The sequence below is a fragment of the Aptenodytes patagonicus genome, chromosome 7 (genome assembly GCF_965638725.1).
Source record: "Aptenodytes patagonicus chromosome 7, bAptPat1.pri.cur, whole genome shotgun sequence".
Taxonomy (NCBI): Eukaryota; Metazoa; Chordata; class Aves; order Sphenisciformes; family Spheniscidae; genus Aptenodytes; species Aptenodytes patagonicus.
Window position 1 is genome coordinate 68,966,960 of NC_134955.1, and position 17,159 is coordinate 68,984,118.

Sequence of the window (17,159 nt, forward strand, 5' to 3'; positions counted from 1 at the left end):
AAGAATTATATCCCAGCGCCGGATGCAGCTCAGGTTGTTTTCAATAGGGTTGGATTAGGACAAGCCCATTTGCTTAAGCAAGAGATCAGGTCTTCAAGGATGGCCCCAGGCAGCATTAACGTACCGTAGAAACACGTCTGGCTCTGAATATAAGCTTTGAAATGGTCTCGGGTTATTTCTTCTCTGTGCTTTAAGCCTGGTTGAGGAGGTGATGGAGGTTTTACCCAAACAGGTCCTGCAAGAACAGCATGAGAGTAAAGCCCATGAACCTCTCCAGGCCTCCATCCATCTCATGGCTTTTGGTCCCACAGCAATATAAACGGGACCCACGGCTGTATTTGGCAGTGACTTTGTCAATATAAAGAATTGCTGACGGCCAGCCTGGAAAGCAAAAGCCCACCGGGACCCCTCAGCACATCTGAGCTCGATACTAACCCTAAATCTCTAGAAATTAATAGGATGAAATTTATTATAGCCTAAGCTGTTTGCCCGTCCCCCATCCCTTGTCCAGCCAAGCATCGAAGGGGGCTGAGGCCAACGCTGCTCATGGGGGTCGTACGATGGTTGCAGTGGGGCTGAGGCTGAAGGTTGGGGGGGGGGGGGGGGGGGCGGGGGCAGAGCTGCACAAAAACAAGTGTTAATGCCCAAGCGCCCGGGAGGTAAACCTGCCCTTCCTGCAGAGGAAGGGTAAATGTCTGGTAGCCTTTGCCCCCGCGGTGCAAGAAGTGTGGATCATTGCAAAAAGGGGGGGAGGGGGGGGGGAAAAAGGTTCTGCTCAAAGGCCTGCGCTTCCCCCCAGTTTAATTAGCTCCTCAACGATGCAGAGCCAGCTTCCCCGGGAGCCTAAAGATGTATTTTTAGGTGCAAGCGCTCCAAAAATAGAAGCATCCCCGCAGGAAGCTGAAAACAGCCATCAAGGAGCCACGTGCAGGTTGCACTGTGGATGTACCAGCCGAAAGCACAACCCATGCCCATCCCAAGCACACGGGAGATCAAGACACGCTCCCATTGAGCGGGGACCTCAGGACCTTCCCAAACATATGCTTGCAAAGGTGAAAGCAGAAAGGTACAGGTGAAAACAGAAAGGTACAGGTGAAAACAGAAAGGTACAGGTGAAAACAGAAGGGTAAAAACAATCAGTCTTTTGTACAGATCTGGGTCACATCCCACCTGATCCACCCCAGAAGGACCATGGTTTCTCCTGGACGTCTGCTGAAGCAGAGGTGAAGCACCCCAACGCCGCACGCCAGCGCTGACACACAACAGGCGGGAGCTGCCCGGCAAAGGCTGCGGGCAGCAGGACATCCCTCCTCTCCGTGAATGATGGAGACGGGCTTAAAGAGGAAAATGCTCGTGGCTGTCGGGTTCGGGTTGTTTGGCAAAGCTGTTCCCAAGCTGTTATAAATCATCACAGCAGGTATTTCAGAAGGAAGGTATTTTGTTTTCTTTCCTAGAAAGAATATCAGATAGGAAGGAAAAAAAACCACACCAAAATGTTTTTCCTCCTCTTCCAACTGAAAAAGGGGAATTCCATTTTTTGAAGGGTTGGGGGTGGTTCAGGTCTTTTGGCAGAGTCATTTTTCACTTACAATTGTTTTCCATTGACCTTTCCTTAAAAAAGAGCCTGACCCTGGAGTAAAGCACACGAGGGCAAGTTCTTTGGCCCTGACTCTGGCTTTTCTTTCTTCCATGAAAAAAAAAAAAAAGAAAAAAATGTTTTTGGGGAGACAGAGTTTTGGGGTAAAAAAAAAACCCCATTCCATCATGCTGGCGCGATCTCTTTCCCAGCTGCTGAGGCCAGGGATGCCTGCGACACCCGCCTCTCGCAAGGCTTTTGTCACTGGTTTGGCAACGTGCGCTTGGTTTGGGGGGGAACGGCTGGCGGCTGGGAACGAGGAGAGGTGGGTTTTGGAAGGGGACACACCACGGACGACCTCCCCCAGCGATCACCCAAGCAAGTCTTGGCATTCCCATGGGTTGTCCCTGTAGTCCTGGTCTCTCACATAGATTTAGGAATCTCCTCAAGGCCTTTACTGACCTGTTTGCTTCGGTGGAGTCTTGCAGAGGATGACATCCAGATGACGCTCCGACTGGCTGAGGCCATGTCGTGGTTTAACCTCAGCCGGCAACTAAGCACCACGCAGCCGCTCGCTCACTCCCCCCCGGTGGGATGGGGGAGAGAATCGGAAGGGTAAAAGTGAGAAAACTCATGGGTTGAGATAAAGGCAGTTTAATAGGGAAAGCAAAAGCCACACATGCAAGCAAAGCAAAACAAGGAATTCATTCACTACTTCCCATGGGCAGGCAGGTGTTCAGCCATCTCCAGGAAAGCAGGGCTCCATCACGCGTAACGGTGACTTGGGAAGACAAACGCCATCACTCCAAACGTCCCCCCCTTCCTTCTTCTTTCCCCAGCTTTATATACTGAGCATGACGTCACATGGTATGGAATATCCCTTTGGCCAGTTTCGGTCAGCTGTCCTGGCTGTGCCCCCTCCCAGCTTCTTGTGCACCTCCAGCCTGTTCAGTCAGTAGAGCATGGGAAGCTGAAAAGTCCTTGACTAGTGTAAACACTACCTAGCAACAACTAAAACATCGGTGTGTTATCAACATTATTCTCATCCTAAATCCAAAACACAGCACTGTACCAGCTACTAGGAAGGAAATTAACTCTATCCCTGCTGAAACCAGGACAGGCCACCTCTCGGGTCTCTAGTCCTGCCCCCGCGACAGGTAGAGCTCTCAGCAAAGCCAGCATAATTTGTACCTTCAGGGAGCTAGTCCAGGCTTATTTTTAAGCAAGTCTGGGAGAGAAGATGCCCTCCGTGAAGACACTTGGCTAAACCTCCCTCCAACAGCACCCCTCGCCCATTGCTCCCCCTGGGCCACCCCAGGACACTGCAGCAGGGGAGCCCAGCCAGGGCTGACATGGGATCCACAGGGATTTGTCAGAGCAAGCTAGATCTCCAAAAGATGAAAGAAAACTACTACTTTTCCAACATTCAAGCTATCTCCATTTCATTTTAAAGCTTTTGGAGATTTAGCATCCCGTACCATTACCGGAGACTTTCTCCCCAAGACTTTTCCTCTCCAGCCAGGGCACAGGCATGATCTGGACCCACGGAGAAGTTTGCTGGAAGATGATGTTTAACCAAACAAATCTGAGTGTATCAATGGGTCCAGGTGATGAATCATAGAATCATTGAGGTTGGAAAAGACCTCTAAGATCATCGAGTCCAACCGTCGACCCAACACCCCCATGCCCACTAAACCATGTCCCTCAGCGCCGCATCTACACGTCTTTTAAATACCTCCAGGGATGGGGACTCCACCACTGCCCTGGGCAGCCTGTTCCAATGTTTCACCACTCTCTCAGTAAAGAAATTTTTCCTCATGTCCAATCTAAACCTCCCCTGGCGCAACTTGAGGCAATTTCCTCTCGTCCTATCGCTTTTACTTGGGAGAAGAGACCGACCCCCACCTCGCCACAACCTCCTTTCAGGGAGTTGTAGAGAGCGATGAGGTCTCCCCTCAGCCTCCTCTTCTCCAGGCTAAACAACCCCAGTTCCCTCAGCCGCTCCTCAGAAGACTTGTTCTCATGAAGGGAAGCTCCTTCATGCTGCTGTCCACGCTTCCCTGGGAGTCGGATTGTCTCCTGACTTTGCATCCTGGCTAAGTTTAGCCAAGACATCGAAGCCAACAAAGCAGGCAGAAGTGTTTCTCACCTTCTGGCTGCTCCCTTAGAAACTCCCACCTGGCCAGCAGCAGTGCTCTCTGCTCCCAGCTTCCACCCAACATCTGCAGAAGAGCCCCGCAACATAACCCCGCTGTCCAACACGAAAGGCAGAGCCCTGCCAGAATCAGCCTGGCGAGAGCCTCGGTGAGCAGCAAATGACTCAAGGAAATCCACAGCTGATTGCAAACACCACTGCGAGTGCTGCAGAAAAAGGCCAAGGTCACACACCGAGCAAGGAGGACACGGGGGGACCACGGTGGCACGGACCACCGGCACCCCCCGCAGCACCAGCAGCCCTGGGGAGGAAACACAGCTGCGTCATTGCAAAGGGGTTTTATGGCAAAATCAGTTGAATTATTCGGGGTTGAATTAAAGTTGCATGAGATTTCTTTTTTAATCACAATAATAAATAGCTGAGTGAGTCATCGCCCGAGAAAACCCAACAGCAGCTACCAGATGAACAACTTGCTGCTCACTTCTGCTGGATGCAGCTGGGAGAGGGTGGGAGGTTCATGCTTAGGGACGAAGAAGAGGCAGTACAACTTCAGTGAGAGTAAACAGACAGCTCAGAGCCTTCCCCTGCATTTCTCATTGCCGTTTTGAAGGACCCGATTGAGAACAGAAAGCAAGAGAAGCCGGTTTTGTACGTGAATTAGGCTCAGCAACACTCAATAGCCAGCACCGCGTTGGAAATGCTCAGCACTGCATCGCACACGGCTTGTGGCGCGCAGCTTCTCCTAGTGCAAATCACCCCGGCCTTGCAATTAAAAAAAAAAATAAAATAAAAATCCCTTGCCGGCATCTGAACATCCCCGTTTAGGCCTTTTCCAAGAAAAGCATCTCCGTATCCATTAGCTATTGTCTCCCTCTAGCGCGGGCAGAGACCAACCTGCCTCCTGCCGCGGCTGCGGCTCCCGGCCTGGCTGGAAAGCAAGGGCCGAAGCTCTGCGGAGAACCGGCGACTCGGGGCAGGCTGGGAAAACACGCCAAGTACCAGCTCTACCTTTGCATTGAGGAAGCAGCTTCCCACATGCACAATTTCTTCTTTTTTTTTTTTTTTTTTGGTCTTTACATTTTATCTCAGCAGATGCTCAGAGCAGGAGGGATTTCTTAGTGACCAAATCGGCAAGCTAAAGCCTTCCCAATTTGAGAGACAGCCAGCAGCCACAGTTCATCAGGGGCTAGAGAGGACACCGAGATGAAACAGCATCCAACCCCCTTCCCACTGCTCCTGGGGAACCACCCTACCCTCTCTTCGCCCTTCAGAGAGGGGATCAGGGTTTGCTCAGCTGGGCTTTTCAGGGGATCTTTTTACAGCTGCCTTTAACACCTCCATACATCTCCTAAAGCAAAATAAAACCCTGCGCTTTAATTTCAAAAGGAAAGGTCTGGCATCCTCTCCTGGGAGGATTTCTGCCAAGAGAAAGGGAATGACACTGCAAATCTCTCCCCTTTTAAATTAAGCACTGCAGCAGCACCTTCACCCCCTGCTCTGCGGCTTAACCCAACAGAAAAATCAAGAGCCTGGAGACACAGCCAGGCTGCCATCTCCACGCTCACACCGCCTTCGCTCCTCCGAAGGCTGCATCCAGAGGCTCTCCAGGCACTGCTGTCCCTTCCAGGAGCGCTTCTTTCTTGAACGAGGCACCATCAGCATTTGCAAAACCACCATTTTGAGGAAAAAGGGGCATCATTTTCCCTGGAGACTCCAGTTCTCGTTGGGACATCCACTGTGCCAAGCTCCAGCCGAGCTGTTGGGAGAGGGAGAGCAGGATGAACGCAGCAGCTCCTCAACCTGCTCTGCCTTCACGGCACCACGCTGGGGATAGATACAGGTGAATCAACCCTGCTCCACCAGGTACCCGTGCAACCTGTCTCACTTGCCACCAGCTTTCCCAGGGTCTTGCAAAACAACTACACCACCCGACCACAGAGAAGGAGGCCCATGATGGAGGGAGTTCACCGGTGCCCATCTCCGCATGCTGTCCAACCAGCAACGCACGTGGCAAAGCGCGCAGGAAGGCCCTGAGCACCCCTAGACCCACGTACACTGGGAGAATTGTTACCTGGTGAGCCCAAGGAGGATGGGAAACAGCTCCTTGTCACGATTCCCTGCTGTCCATTGCCCTTCTCCATAAGGGGAGAGGAGCAAAACACACGGCCGAGACCCAGATGCATGGAGGAGCCGAAGGAGAGTCTCTGAGCCAGGGGAAGGTCGAGCTTCCACCCAGCTGCACGCTAGGTAACGGACACGAAGGCAGAAACTCCGGTCTGCTCTCCCACACAACCACCACCTGCCTCCACAGCCGTGTATTTTACTAAGGGACAGAGCTTCAAAGAAGAGGAGCTTGCCAACCCCGGGTGGCCACGGGGACTCTCCAGATGGGCAGGACTCCAGTCACAGCAACGCCACGACCCCCCCCCCTCAGTCCAAACTAACATCACTGAAGCTTATGGGTTATGTTCATAGTTTCAAAACAGTCAAATCTGCACAGCTCCAATTAAGCTGCTATTTACCCAAAAAAATAGGCGTCTAGACATCTGCCAAAGGATCAGCCTCTGACCATAACCCGGGCAAGTGTGGAGACCCTCCAGGGTTCAGGTTTTCCTTAGATGTAGTTGCAGGGGGCGTCCCTGGCACTAGAAATGCTTTCTACTTCGAACCACCTATAAAACAGTTAGACTAACAGTATTTGAGTTTTTACTCAATGAAGTAACATCTCCAAGGAACATGACAGTTTAATGGCTACAGTTGAAACCCAAGGGTGGCTTTTGGGAAGAAACACAGGTTTTTCAGTTTTCTCTCCCTCTTCTGAGCTATTTCGTAGCTCTCAAGAGGACTTGCATCATCCAGGAAACCACTGGGTCCATGTAAGGAAGAAACTTCTTCACCTCCTGTCTGGTCAAGGGGGGTGGGTGACAAAAGACCAAAATATTAACAAAAAAATCCCACAAAGGCAAGAGTGTGAAAAGCTCAGGGTGAGCAGTTTGAACCATTTTACCTCTACAACACTTTGGCCCTTGACTGTTTTGTTGCCTTCCCTCAGATAACCATGTCCTCAAGTGTTATCAAGAACTCAGCAGCAACATCTCACCTCGCTTACTGAAGAATCTCCCACGGAACTGAAGGGTTCTTCCAAGACACACTTAAAAACCCAAAGCAGAGGAGGGCCGCCTGATCTCCCCACGCCCCCCAGGAGAATCCCTGTCCCAAAGACCCTCCCCAGATTTGTTCCCAACGAAGCACCCAGTGACAGAGCACCCAAACCCCACCCCCCAAAACTCCTTCCACCACAGGCTCCCAATTCAGGAGGCAGGTCCAGGGCAAACGGAGATACTCTGCGCAGCGCTGGCGGCCGGGCAGGCTTGTCCGACCCTCCCACAAAAGCTGGCTTCGCCATGCAATCCGACATTTCTAACTGCTCCTCCCCCTTGCACTCCCCGACTTTTTTTCCCCAAAGCCGATACATGACATGGAACCGCAGCTCGCATGATGGTTTTGCTGGGGATTTCTTGTATTTTTTCAAACCTTAGTACCTTTTCTTTAAAAGGAAGACTTGCTCTGAAGTTCGCAAGCACCCCAGTTTGCCTCTTCTCAAGCTCGTGCCTCCTCCTCCGCCCAAAAATAAGTACACCGAGTGCGGCCTGATGCTTGTTTCAGGGAGGGGAGAGGTGGAAATCTCACCTGACTCATCCACATTCAGTTAAAAGAAGAGAGCGGGAACACCTTGAATAATAGCATCCCTTTATTTGCTGACACCATTACAAAAACTGATTACATTAGCAACCGAAAAAAAAAAAAAAGAGTGTTTACTTGAGGTTGAAGTCAGAGGCAGCTAATCCCAAAAACGTAATTAAGTAAAACAGTGTACAACATCGGTATTAAAATGTTATATCCCATTGGTGACTTTACCACGTTGGAGTTTTCTGAACAAGTTTTATTGAGCAAAATAAGATAAAAGATTATGTGTTTACTGTCTCTCCAGGAATGTAAAGGTCTAATTATCCAAACAGGTTTGTTTTTATTATAAAACTAAACTCTGGAGGTGTCTACAGAGTTGGGTTTTTTCTTTAAATCAGTAGTCTAGCAAGGATTAGAAAAGACAAAACTCTGTTCAGTGTTTCTGACGAAGTAGAAAGGGTGAAAACATAAATAAGGCTTTAATTTGGCAAAATATAATACAATGCCTTCTGCTATCCTCAAATTAACGATTCCCCCGTGACTTCATTCTGCAAGAGAAACACAAAATGCCACGTCAGCCAAGCAGTTTCCGAAGGGCAGTGCTCAAGCAAATCCGCGCCTTGCCAGCGCTTCAGCGGCTCACGCCAGCCGCTTCGTTAGCGTCGGCCCACGGTGAAGCCCAGAGGAACAAGCCGGGGTGGTGGAGGCTGAGCAAGAGCAGCCTCCCAGAGCACAGGTCAAGGCGCAGGTAGCACCTTCCTCCCACGTGCACCAAGCCCGTCCTACGAGACTGGGCTCGCCCCGCCGTGAACACCCTCTTACCAGCCCTTAAGACCAGCTCTGCTGCCCACGCTGTATTACAGCAGCAGGAGCAGAAAAAAATACCTAAATCAGGAAAAAAAAACCCCAAGTCCCCATCCTCCCTGGGAGGGAGTTCTGACGCTTCTTGTAGCGGCTCGTTCAGTGCCAAGGCTTTGCTGCCTCTCAAACCGAACAGTTCACAACCCACCTTCAGACCCGGCTCACAGCATATCTAAGTAGAGGCTCACAAGCTGCATCAGCTTCCCGAGAAAGTTCAGTGTCTCGAGTTTATCCGACCGTTAGCTAACTTTGGGTCGCTTAAGAAGTTTATCAGCATGATGCAGTCAACCACAAAGGCCTAGGTTTCCAAGTTGGCTGTATATTAAAGTAAAAGCTTTGTTTGCCTGTCTATAATTGGATGAAGAGTTTGTGCCAGACCGATGCTTCAGATACTCATATCCCCGTGACCACAGCAAGCCATCGCTGTTAACTCAGTGAAAGCCCAGCGGGTTGCTTTATATCCTCCATCCCAAAGCAATCGGAGCAGGGAAGTGTAGACACTTTGCTCATGTAGCTGGGACGAAGGAAACAAAGCACAGGCAGCAGGAGAACAAAGCTGCTGCGTGAAGTGGCAAGTAGTGGAAGGGAAGGACAAAGTTGCATACGCAGAGAGGCACATGGAGACGTGAGATTAGCCCCAACTAACTGAAGTATGGATCCAGAGAGGGACAAGTCTGGTGCCTACTAGAAGCTTTTGATGAATTGCGCGTAGACAGTTTCAGATTTTGACACCCGACTTGTTAAATCTGAACAAGGTCCCAGCATCACAGACCAGTGTGCTTCCCGACAGCCCCGCCGTTCAACTCGACGGCCACCAGCCGCACCTACCTACTAGCTGGTAGTGTTCTCGTCCCTTTGACAGCATTTGGCTTACTGACACGAGCAGCTTCTTGAGATGACCTACATCCTGGTTAAGATTCACCACCACATTTAGTCTTTTATCAGTCAATTCCTGGAAGAAGGAAAAAAAAAAGATCATTAAAAACTCATTTACAATCTAATTACCAAGAAAGCCTAGAATTAGATCCTCCGTATAAAATTACAACTCCTTGCGCAGATGGGAACAACTCTTCTAAGTCAGAGGGTTACGGGCACATTTAAAGAGAACATGGTTCAAAGCCAAGAAGCCGTTTCCTGTTCCAGGGAATTACCTGCACACGCCAAACGCCAGCGAGAGCATCGCTGGCCTCTGGCCCCCACCCTCCCTGCCCAGGACTCCACTTTACTCGCTGCTTCCAGGAATTGTGCTTGTAACAACTTCTGAAGCTGGATCAGCTGTGGTTACCCCGTGTCCCCACAAGCCTGGCTGAAAACCCCACGCAGATGAGAGCACGTGCTTTATTACACAGGCTGCTAAGCACAGTGACGATGTGCCCAGCAGGAGGGATGACTTCTGACCCCCGCAGCTGTAACAACGAGGCTGCTGGACCACCAAGGACTTGGTCTGTATGAGGATCTGTGGAATGGTGTCCTCAGCAATATGTAATACCCAAGCACAAGGCAGTTCCAGCTGTGAAACCATTTGAAACAGCTGGCTGGAGATACGCACCTTTCCCCACCCACGCCACAGCACCAGCGCTCCCGTTCAGGCTCGGGACATGGGCTGCTGCCCACCACCCATCCCACAGGTTCACCCTCTGCTCTGAGCCCCTGTGAAATTCCTGCTTGCCAGTGACACCTGGACTTGGATAAGGGCTTCACAAAGCAGTCTAAGCACCAGGCAACACGGAATAATGGAAAAAAGAAAGCTACCAAGAGCTAGAAAACTGGTTTCTTGCTCTGAAATGAAAATGCTGAGCTTGCTTTTTTTTTTTAAAAACAAAAATAAGTGCTTTTTTTTTTTTAAGGAGTTCAACAGTTTATTAATAGGGAAGTGTCACAACTCTAAATGGACTCTTCCTCTCTTGCCTGCCCTCCTCCTCAGAGTCAGTCTTGCTGAGTTAACGGCGATATGATCCCTGTTTTACCACCTTTATTGATTAGCTCCTCCAGAGACGTACAAAGAACTCCACATCTAAAACACATATTACTACTCCTTATTCAGCTCATAATATGGACGTGCAGATAACCTGTAGGAGAGCTTTCCCTTGCAATTTAGCAGCTAAAAATAAGCAACTCTGCCTTGGTGTCAGAGATACAGAAGTACCCAATTCTCAACATGAGCGCAGAGGTGTTCGTAAGCGCTCAGCATCAGCCAACCCCGCTCCAACTGAAAGCGGTTTTACTAACAGAATGAGACTGATGCATAATGCTGCAGCAAATCTCTCCCTAGAGTTTCAGGGAAATTAGAGTGAGTTCAGAGAGGGCCACTTTCCCAGCTCCCATTTGGCTGGAAATGCCACTAGACTTGCTGTAATGCAGAGCAGGCGTTAAATCAAACTTAACCACCTGCACCATTACAGAAGCTACTCTGGGATCAGGCAAGAGAACAATATATTGCAAAGCTCTTACTTAAGCGCAACTGGTAAACGTTTTTCTACTCTAAAGAATCATTGGGAATCTGTATTAGGGTAGCCTTAACCTATTTTACCCTTATTAAGGTAGAAAATCAGGTCTGCTAAGCGAATTCTCAGTCCTGACAATCTCATACGGATTAATGAAAGTGGAAAGGCAAATGCAATTAGCATCTCGGTGAATGAATGAATCGCAGCACTGACCGACAGCGCTGGGTATGAGGGTGCATGTGCATTAGCGTAGAAACCATCACGAGCAGAAGCAATGAAGGAGCCTTTCAATTCACTCCCAGCTCTCATCTCTGGGCAGAGCTCTTCTCTCCCTTATTTACTTCCTCTCCCTTCTGTTTTGTGGCTTCGCTAATCTCAGGCAGTGTTTACTCATGAATTATAGACACATCCCCAACCCTCCTGGGGCCAATCCTGACCAGCTCCCAATGGATTTGGGCTCAACACAGTCACGCTACAGCTTCTGCTAACCCAGGAGTGCAAGACTGCCTTATGCAGCTGCCTTATGCAGCCGTTGCTGTGCCGCAGCCCCATGCTCTCCATGACTCGGGGGGGAAAGCGTGTCTTTGGGATATGGGGATGAAGAGAGGAAGAGGATGGTAGTGGGGAACCCCCTGCGATCACAGACCCGGTAGCCAAGACAGGCACTGAACTGACAGATTCCCCTCCACCATGCTTTACATGTACGGCGTTTCCAGTTTTCAATGATAGAGTGTTTTACACAGATCTGGGGGGAAAAGCACATTAGATTTCATATAAGCCTCAAAATAAGTTTACTGCCTAAGCAAGCTGCTGAATATAAATGACTTCCTTAAAGCATACTAAAAGGCACCCTTTAGTCATCATCTAGTCCCATAAGTGACAAGGAAGCGGATTAGAAAAACCAAATGGTCTGTTTTTAAATAGAAAGAAAAGGAGTCTAAAGAAAACACATAGAATGTGCTTGAGGCTTTACACAAGCATCATTTCTCAATTTTGTGGGTTGGTTCCAGTACCCAGAAGGAACAAATATGCTCATTTTCAAGCATGTGTTTTCAGGTCCTTCTTAAAAAAAGAGACACTGTTGCTAGGTGGAAGTGGCTGGAAGACTTTCGTTTTTAATCTGAGAGCTATTTTAAGCTGGGTTCTTAGGCTTCTGGTGAAACAGCTTTTTTTTTCCCCCCCTCAAAAAAAAAAGCAGCAAAAAGGGCTTGGGGAAGAAGATAATTCCAGCCTCTGCCAATGGCTACCTGTCAAGAGCACTGCTTAGACAATTAACGTATTTTTACTAATGAAGGCTTAATTACAGGTTTATTAGGACTGTTTTCCCATGCTCCTCTTCAGAATAAAGTGATGGATGTTCTGGAGGAAACCTGGTTAGGGTTCCACGATGCGCCCACGCAGTTACAGCGGAGCAATGCACGAGCCAGAAGGGTTACACAAGTTAAGGGTAAAGCAATTAAATCAAACGAGCATACTCAGGCCATAGCAGGGCACATCTAATGACACCCAGCTCAGGAGAGGGCTCACCAGTGTCACCAGCCACAAAATGCCACGGCTGATGGCATCGCTGTTCTGATGTGCCATCATCCATCACTTGGATAAGCCAAAAAGGCACAGCAGAGGGCAAGCAGTTTGGCATTGGTTTGAGGAGGGCTTTTCTTCTTCAGCCTGCCGCAGACAGGGACACAGAGCGCCCGATTGTCACCGTCACCGGCTGGCCTCCCGCCGGCAACACAGGAGAGGGCTTGGCAGACCTACCATCCCTCCCAGGAAACCAGCTCACAGGGTTGGGACATCCGTGGTCTCACAGGCCCAGCTGCATCTCTGGCTCAGACATGGTGAGCCCACAACGCAAGGGTCGATCAGCATCCACGACTGATCGCTCTGGAAAAGTCACTTCATTTCTAATAATGACTACAAAAAGCAAAGGCTTTTCTACAGTACTCCTTAGAGGACTCCTAGCTTCCTCTCGCAGCTGATGAAGTTACTTATTTTCAGCAGCTAAAAGGAGTCGATACAAATTATTTGTCCTACCAGCAAGTGCTCCTCTCCCCCTCAGACGACAGTATTTCCTTCCACTCTACCCAGCAGTAGAAAACGGGTAATGAGTTCCATTGACACCACTGAGCTGTGTAAAACGTGCCGAGAAGGCACCTGCTTTAGCCTTCCCCTTCCCAACTGCCTTCTGGAAAGCTGTTCTGAAGCTATTTTGAAGCTGGTGTGAAAGCTCTGGTTTCCAGAGATGGAGAAGCCCACTTACAAAGCCACGACTCAACCACTTGTGCAGGTGGTGTCTTTTTAGGGCCAGCACTCGGAGTACCAGCTACACAAGCAGTTCAGCAATCAACCGTGCGAACAGTAACCCACAGGCTCAGGCAAGTCACCTGCAAGCGTGAAAACAGGCCAGACAGACAGGCTCCACCCAATTCCAGACCCTGCAACTGCAATGCCTTTACTGGAGGATATAAAAACACCATCAATCTGGAGAGCTGCCCACCCACAGCACAAGGCAGCACTCAAGTCTGTTGCTTACTGAAGCTCAGGCTAGTAAGATTTTGCTGCTGGACCACTTCTAGGTCAGCACAGATTTCCAGGAGGCAGGACCAGCTGAAGTTGAATTTGGGCACCTACCAGGGGCTAAGCACAGGCTCTTCCAGAGGACCAGAAGGGTCAATGTTCTGGTAAGAGACATTGTCTGCCTTGGTGTTACAGGGCATGCAAGACTGCCTTCTTTCTTTGGCATTACAGATGTCAGCAAGTGTCGACCCAACAGTTAATATTTTAAGCTCATTTAGTAATCAGCAGATTTATTTTTAGCCTCCCTTCTTGAAAGGACAAGTCTGGGGATCTTCCCTAGACTCTTCCCACTTTTGCCCAAACTAAACCAACAGCCGTTTGAAAGCCCAAATCTCATGTCCAGAATCTCTCCCCTTCCTCCCTACAAATTTGAGCTATGGGAAAGAGGTCATGATCCAGCTGACAGCAGAACTCCCAACGCTTAGAAAGATGTCAGCATCCTTGGGATACAGCTCCAGGACACCACCCTGACAAGCTGTAGGACAGGAAGTTTCACCAAGCCTTAATTTACCATCAGCAGAACACGTCCTGTTGCTTTGCTGGACCTCACTTCCCAAAGTTCACATTTAGCATGAGATTCGCATTGCCCCTGAGCATGGGCTGAAAAGAAACACTCACCGACTCTGTGCAAACATCGCTGTTTTCAATAACATCGGCATCCCCAACAACTTTTCCAATTTCTCTCTCAAGAGATGCCAAAGACTCCTGGGCCTGTAGGGGAGAAAAACAAGAACAGGGGAGGCACAACAATTAGCAGAGGCTGAGAAGCAAACCCCCATCTCTCCAAGAGCACTAGAGACACAGGAAGCCACTGTTCAGGAGGAAATCTGTTTTATGCCAGATTCGCTCAGGGGACCAACACATTTCCCAAGATTGACGTGTCTCCTCGCAATCAGCATGTTGCATGTCAGCCTGCCTGCTTTTGAAAGCAATTCGACAGGGAAGCTTTAAATAGTCTCGTGTCAAGTTATCAGGTAAAAATGGTGCAGCAAATTTTTTGTGTAAGAGTAACAGCACAGGCAGGTCCTCCAAAAGCCGAATCATAGATCTGCATTTATATAGAACGTACACCACAAACCAGGGGACATCGGCACAGCTCACTTCGTATGCCAACATCCAATATAATTGTGCCGAGCAAAATGTTTTAAACACCTTATTGCAGCAGGCCTCCTTTGTCTTCTCACCTCCTAGCAGTGCTTTTGTGATCATCTGTCCCTGGTCCCAGGACAAGACCTGCCTCACCAACAGCTCTCCCCACTCCAGCCCTGCAAGGACGCAGCCCGACTTCCTTACTGGGCATCTTCCCTCCCCTCTTTCTGTCACCTTTCCCTGCTGAGCTACCTAGCTCCACAGCCTTTGCTTCTGATGGACACAGTCCAGCCTTATGGAATCACCTCTAAGAGCTGCGGGATAGATCCCCTCCCAGCTTGCCAGTCTGGCCCTTGCTTTGCCTCCTTCCTCTGCCTCCCCATCACAAGCCAAGTGCTATCCCTCTTCCAACCCCTGTGCAGTTATTCTCACGTTCCTTAAGGACAGGCTCACTGTCCATCCTCCATACTTTGCTTCGTGCCCTCCTCTCACCCCCAGATATTTGTGAGATGGCACAAAGGTGCTTAATGTTTCACTAAACCTACTTCAGGCTGTCCCCTGTGACAAGAGCCCAGCTTCCACGAGCAGGCACATTGCCAGGGCACCAAGACCACGGCTGACCCTGTCAACCAGCCCCCTGGTCCACCACTGACAGGCCTTAGGGTAACCCAAGAGACAGGAGAGCTGTAGAAGATACAGCTGCTGTTGAGCCCAAAGCACTAGCAACCTTTAAGACTTATGTATTACTTCCCAGTCTCATGTTACGCTCATGGCTGAGAAAGCAGCACCACAGAAGGAACAAGGTGTTACACAGTCTGGAGCCAGAGCTCAGCCACTCTGCAGGCTATTCTCATCTCCATTTATCAATTCTCCCACGAGAGGTTTGTTTCTGGGGTGACAGACAGCGCTTAGACCTCTCATGCCTAAAGATTTCCCACTCCAATCTATCTTGCAAGAGCAGCCATTGAGGAAGAGCAGCAGTAACCCACCCGCTTGTCTCATCGAGCTTGCGTAGAGCTAACTTCAAAGATTTGCGGTCTGCTGGGTTACAGCTGATTTGTAACCACACGAGAACGGGCAAGGTGGCTTGTAAACCAACTTGTAACCACTACCATTTGAGACTGGATTTAAAAGCTTCAGGCTGTGGTGGGGGTGTAGGGCTGTGGGATGGGCTTTTTGTTAGGCTGGGTTTCTTTAAATAAAGAATTATTTGTCAAATCACCACTTGTTCCCATTGGCATAAAATCATCATGAACATGAGACTCTTTCAAGAAGGATAAATAAACAGAGCTGCTAGGTGCATTTTTATCATTTCAACAGACATGCAGGTATCTTGCATGACCTCTTACACCCACAGTCCCAGTCGCCTGAGGAACCAGCGAGTGGAGTAAGACACCCCACCAGGCAGGCAGTCTGCTCAAGCCACTCAAATCACCACGTTTTCCAGCACTGCAAAACTACAGATCTTGAGGGTTTCAATAACATTTAGATCTGCAACTGTTAAAGGTCTCTGCTTACCTTGGGCAAGTCACCAGCTACCTTCTGTCTCTCGTTTTGATCAACTTTGAGTTTTGATAGTGTTTCGTTTAGCTGCGTCTTCAGCTGCAAAATAGTGACAAAGAAAATCAGTTTCCCTCACACACGCAGATTTTATCCGTCTGCCCTATAGATTAACCCAGTGCAGACTGACTGCAGAGGGAGTAAGATTATTAACAATTATTGCACACACTGGATTAGTCAACATGTACGATGAGGTTTACAAAGACAGTCAAGGAAGAGAGACTCCATCTGTAAAGATAAATGTAAAGAATGGAAACTACAGAAGAAAAGACATGGTTGGCATCAGCTTGATTACAAGTGGTTTCGACTTTTAAACTGTATTGCCAGTAGGAATATTAGCAATACTGAAAGTACATAAGCCTCTCCAGCACTCTTATCACCAGTCAGCCCAGACTTCAGCTTAATTCACAGCAAATATGCAAAAATGTAGACTGTCATCTTCCTAATTCAGGGTAAACAGTCACTTTACTGCTGAAGTAAACTAAAAAGCTCTACTTGTCATCTTAATAAAGCACCACTTACTACAACTATGTTGACTTAACCAGTCTGTTAATGTCACATTAAGGCATGAATCACTGACAGGGGTATATTAAGTTGTCGATTGTGTTTAGATTCAATCCAAAAAAAGTGAAATTATTTCAGTCAAGAGGGATGAATACAGTGTACTGGCTGCCCTTAAACTACAGCCTTCCAAAGGATATAAACATTTTTTAAAGAATATTTCAATTGCTCTTCAACACAGCATACAGAACCAGCCACAGCACTCAAGGCTTGAGCCTCAAAGAGGAGTGCTAACAAGAAGCTCGAGTGCCAATTTTGTTGGATTTGTGCCTCTGAAGTGCACTGTGCTAGCGTTCACTACTCCTGCCGTCAATCTTCTCGGGAGCCAGCAGGGGATTAAAGAAGTGAACAATAGGCTACTCAGAGCCCTGAATTCTCACCGATTGCAAACCTACGCGTTATATTTCTCACACCCTTGGAAGGTTTCCCCCCTTTGGAGCATCTGGACTGGCGGATGCTGGTTTTCTACATTCTGGGGAAGCACTGTTGAGCTCCTCTGCAGTTTCAGCTTCTCTCCTTGCTCACCTTATAAATTAGTGGGAAACGCATTTTGAAATCCCATCATGTACATTCCTCAGCCTCCTGCCTACTGCGAAAAACTCATATACACTGGACAGCATTCCTGAGCCATTTGCATGAAGGTAGTTGT

At 48.9% G+C, this 17,159-nt stretch overlaps 1 protein-coding gene across 13 annotated transcripts in view; it reads right to left on the minus strand.

The window, feature by feature from the left end:
* Positions 1-7,469: 7,469 nt before the first annotated feature.
* Positions 7,470-17,159, minus strand: part of KTN1 (kinectin 1) — a 79,397-nt gene continuing 69,707 nt past the window's right edge. For all 13 annotated transcript variants that reach the window (XM_076345703.1, XM_076345706.1, XM_076345699.1 and 10 more), the window contains 4 exons: positions 15,908-15,991; positions 13,919-14,011; positions 9,108-9,231; positions 7,470-7,966 (listed from right to left, as the gene is read on the minus strand). In XM_076345703.1, the coding sequence (XP_076201818.1) occupies positions 7,962-7,966; positions 9,108-9,231; positions 13,919-14,011; positions 15,908-15,991 (306 nt within the window). In that variant the 3' untranslated portion in view covers positions 7,470-7,961. The remainder of the gene's footprint in view (positions 7,967-9,107; positions 9,232-13,918; positions 14,012-15,907; positions 15,992-17,159) is intronic.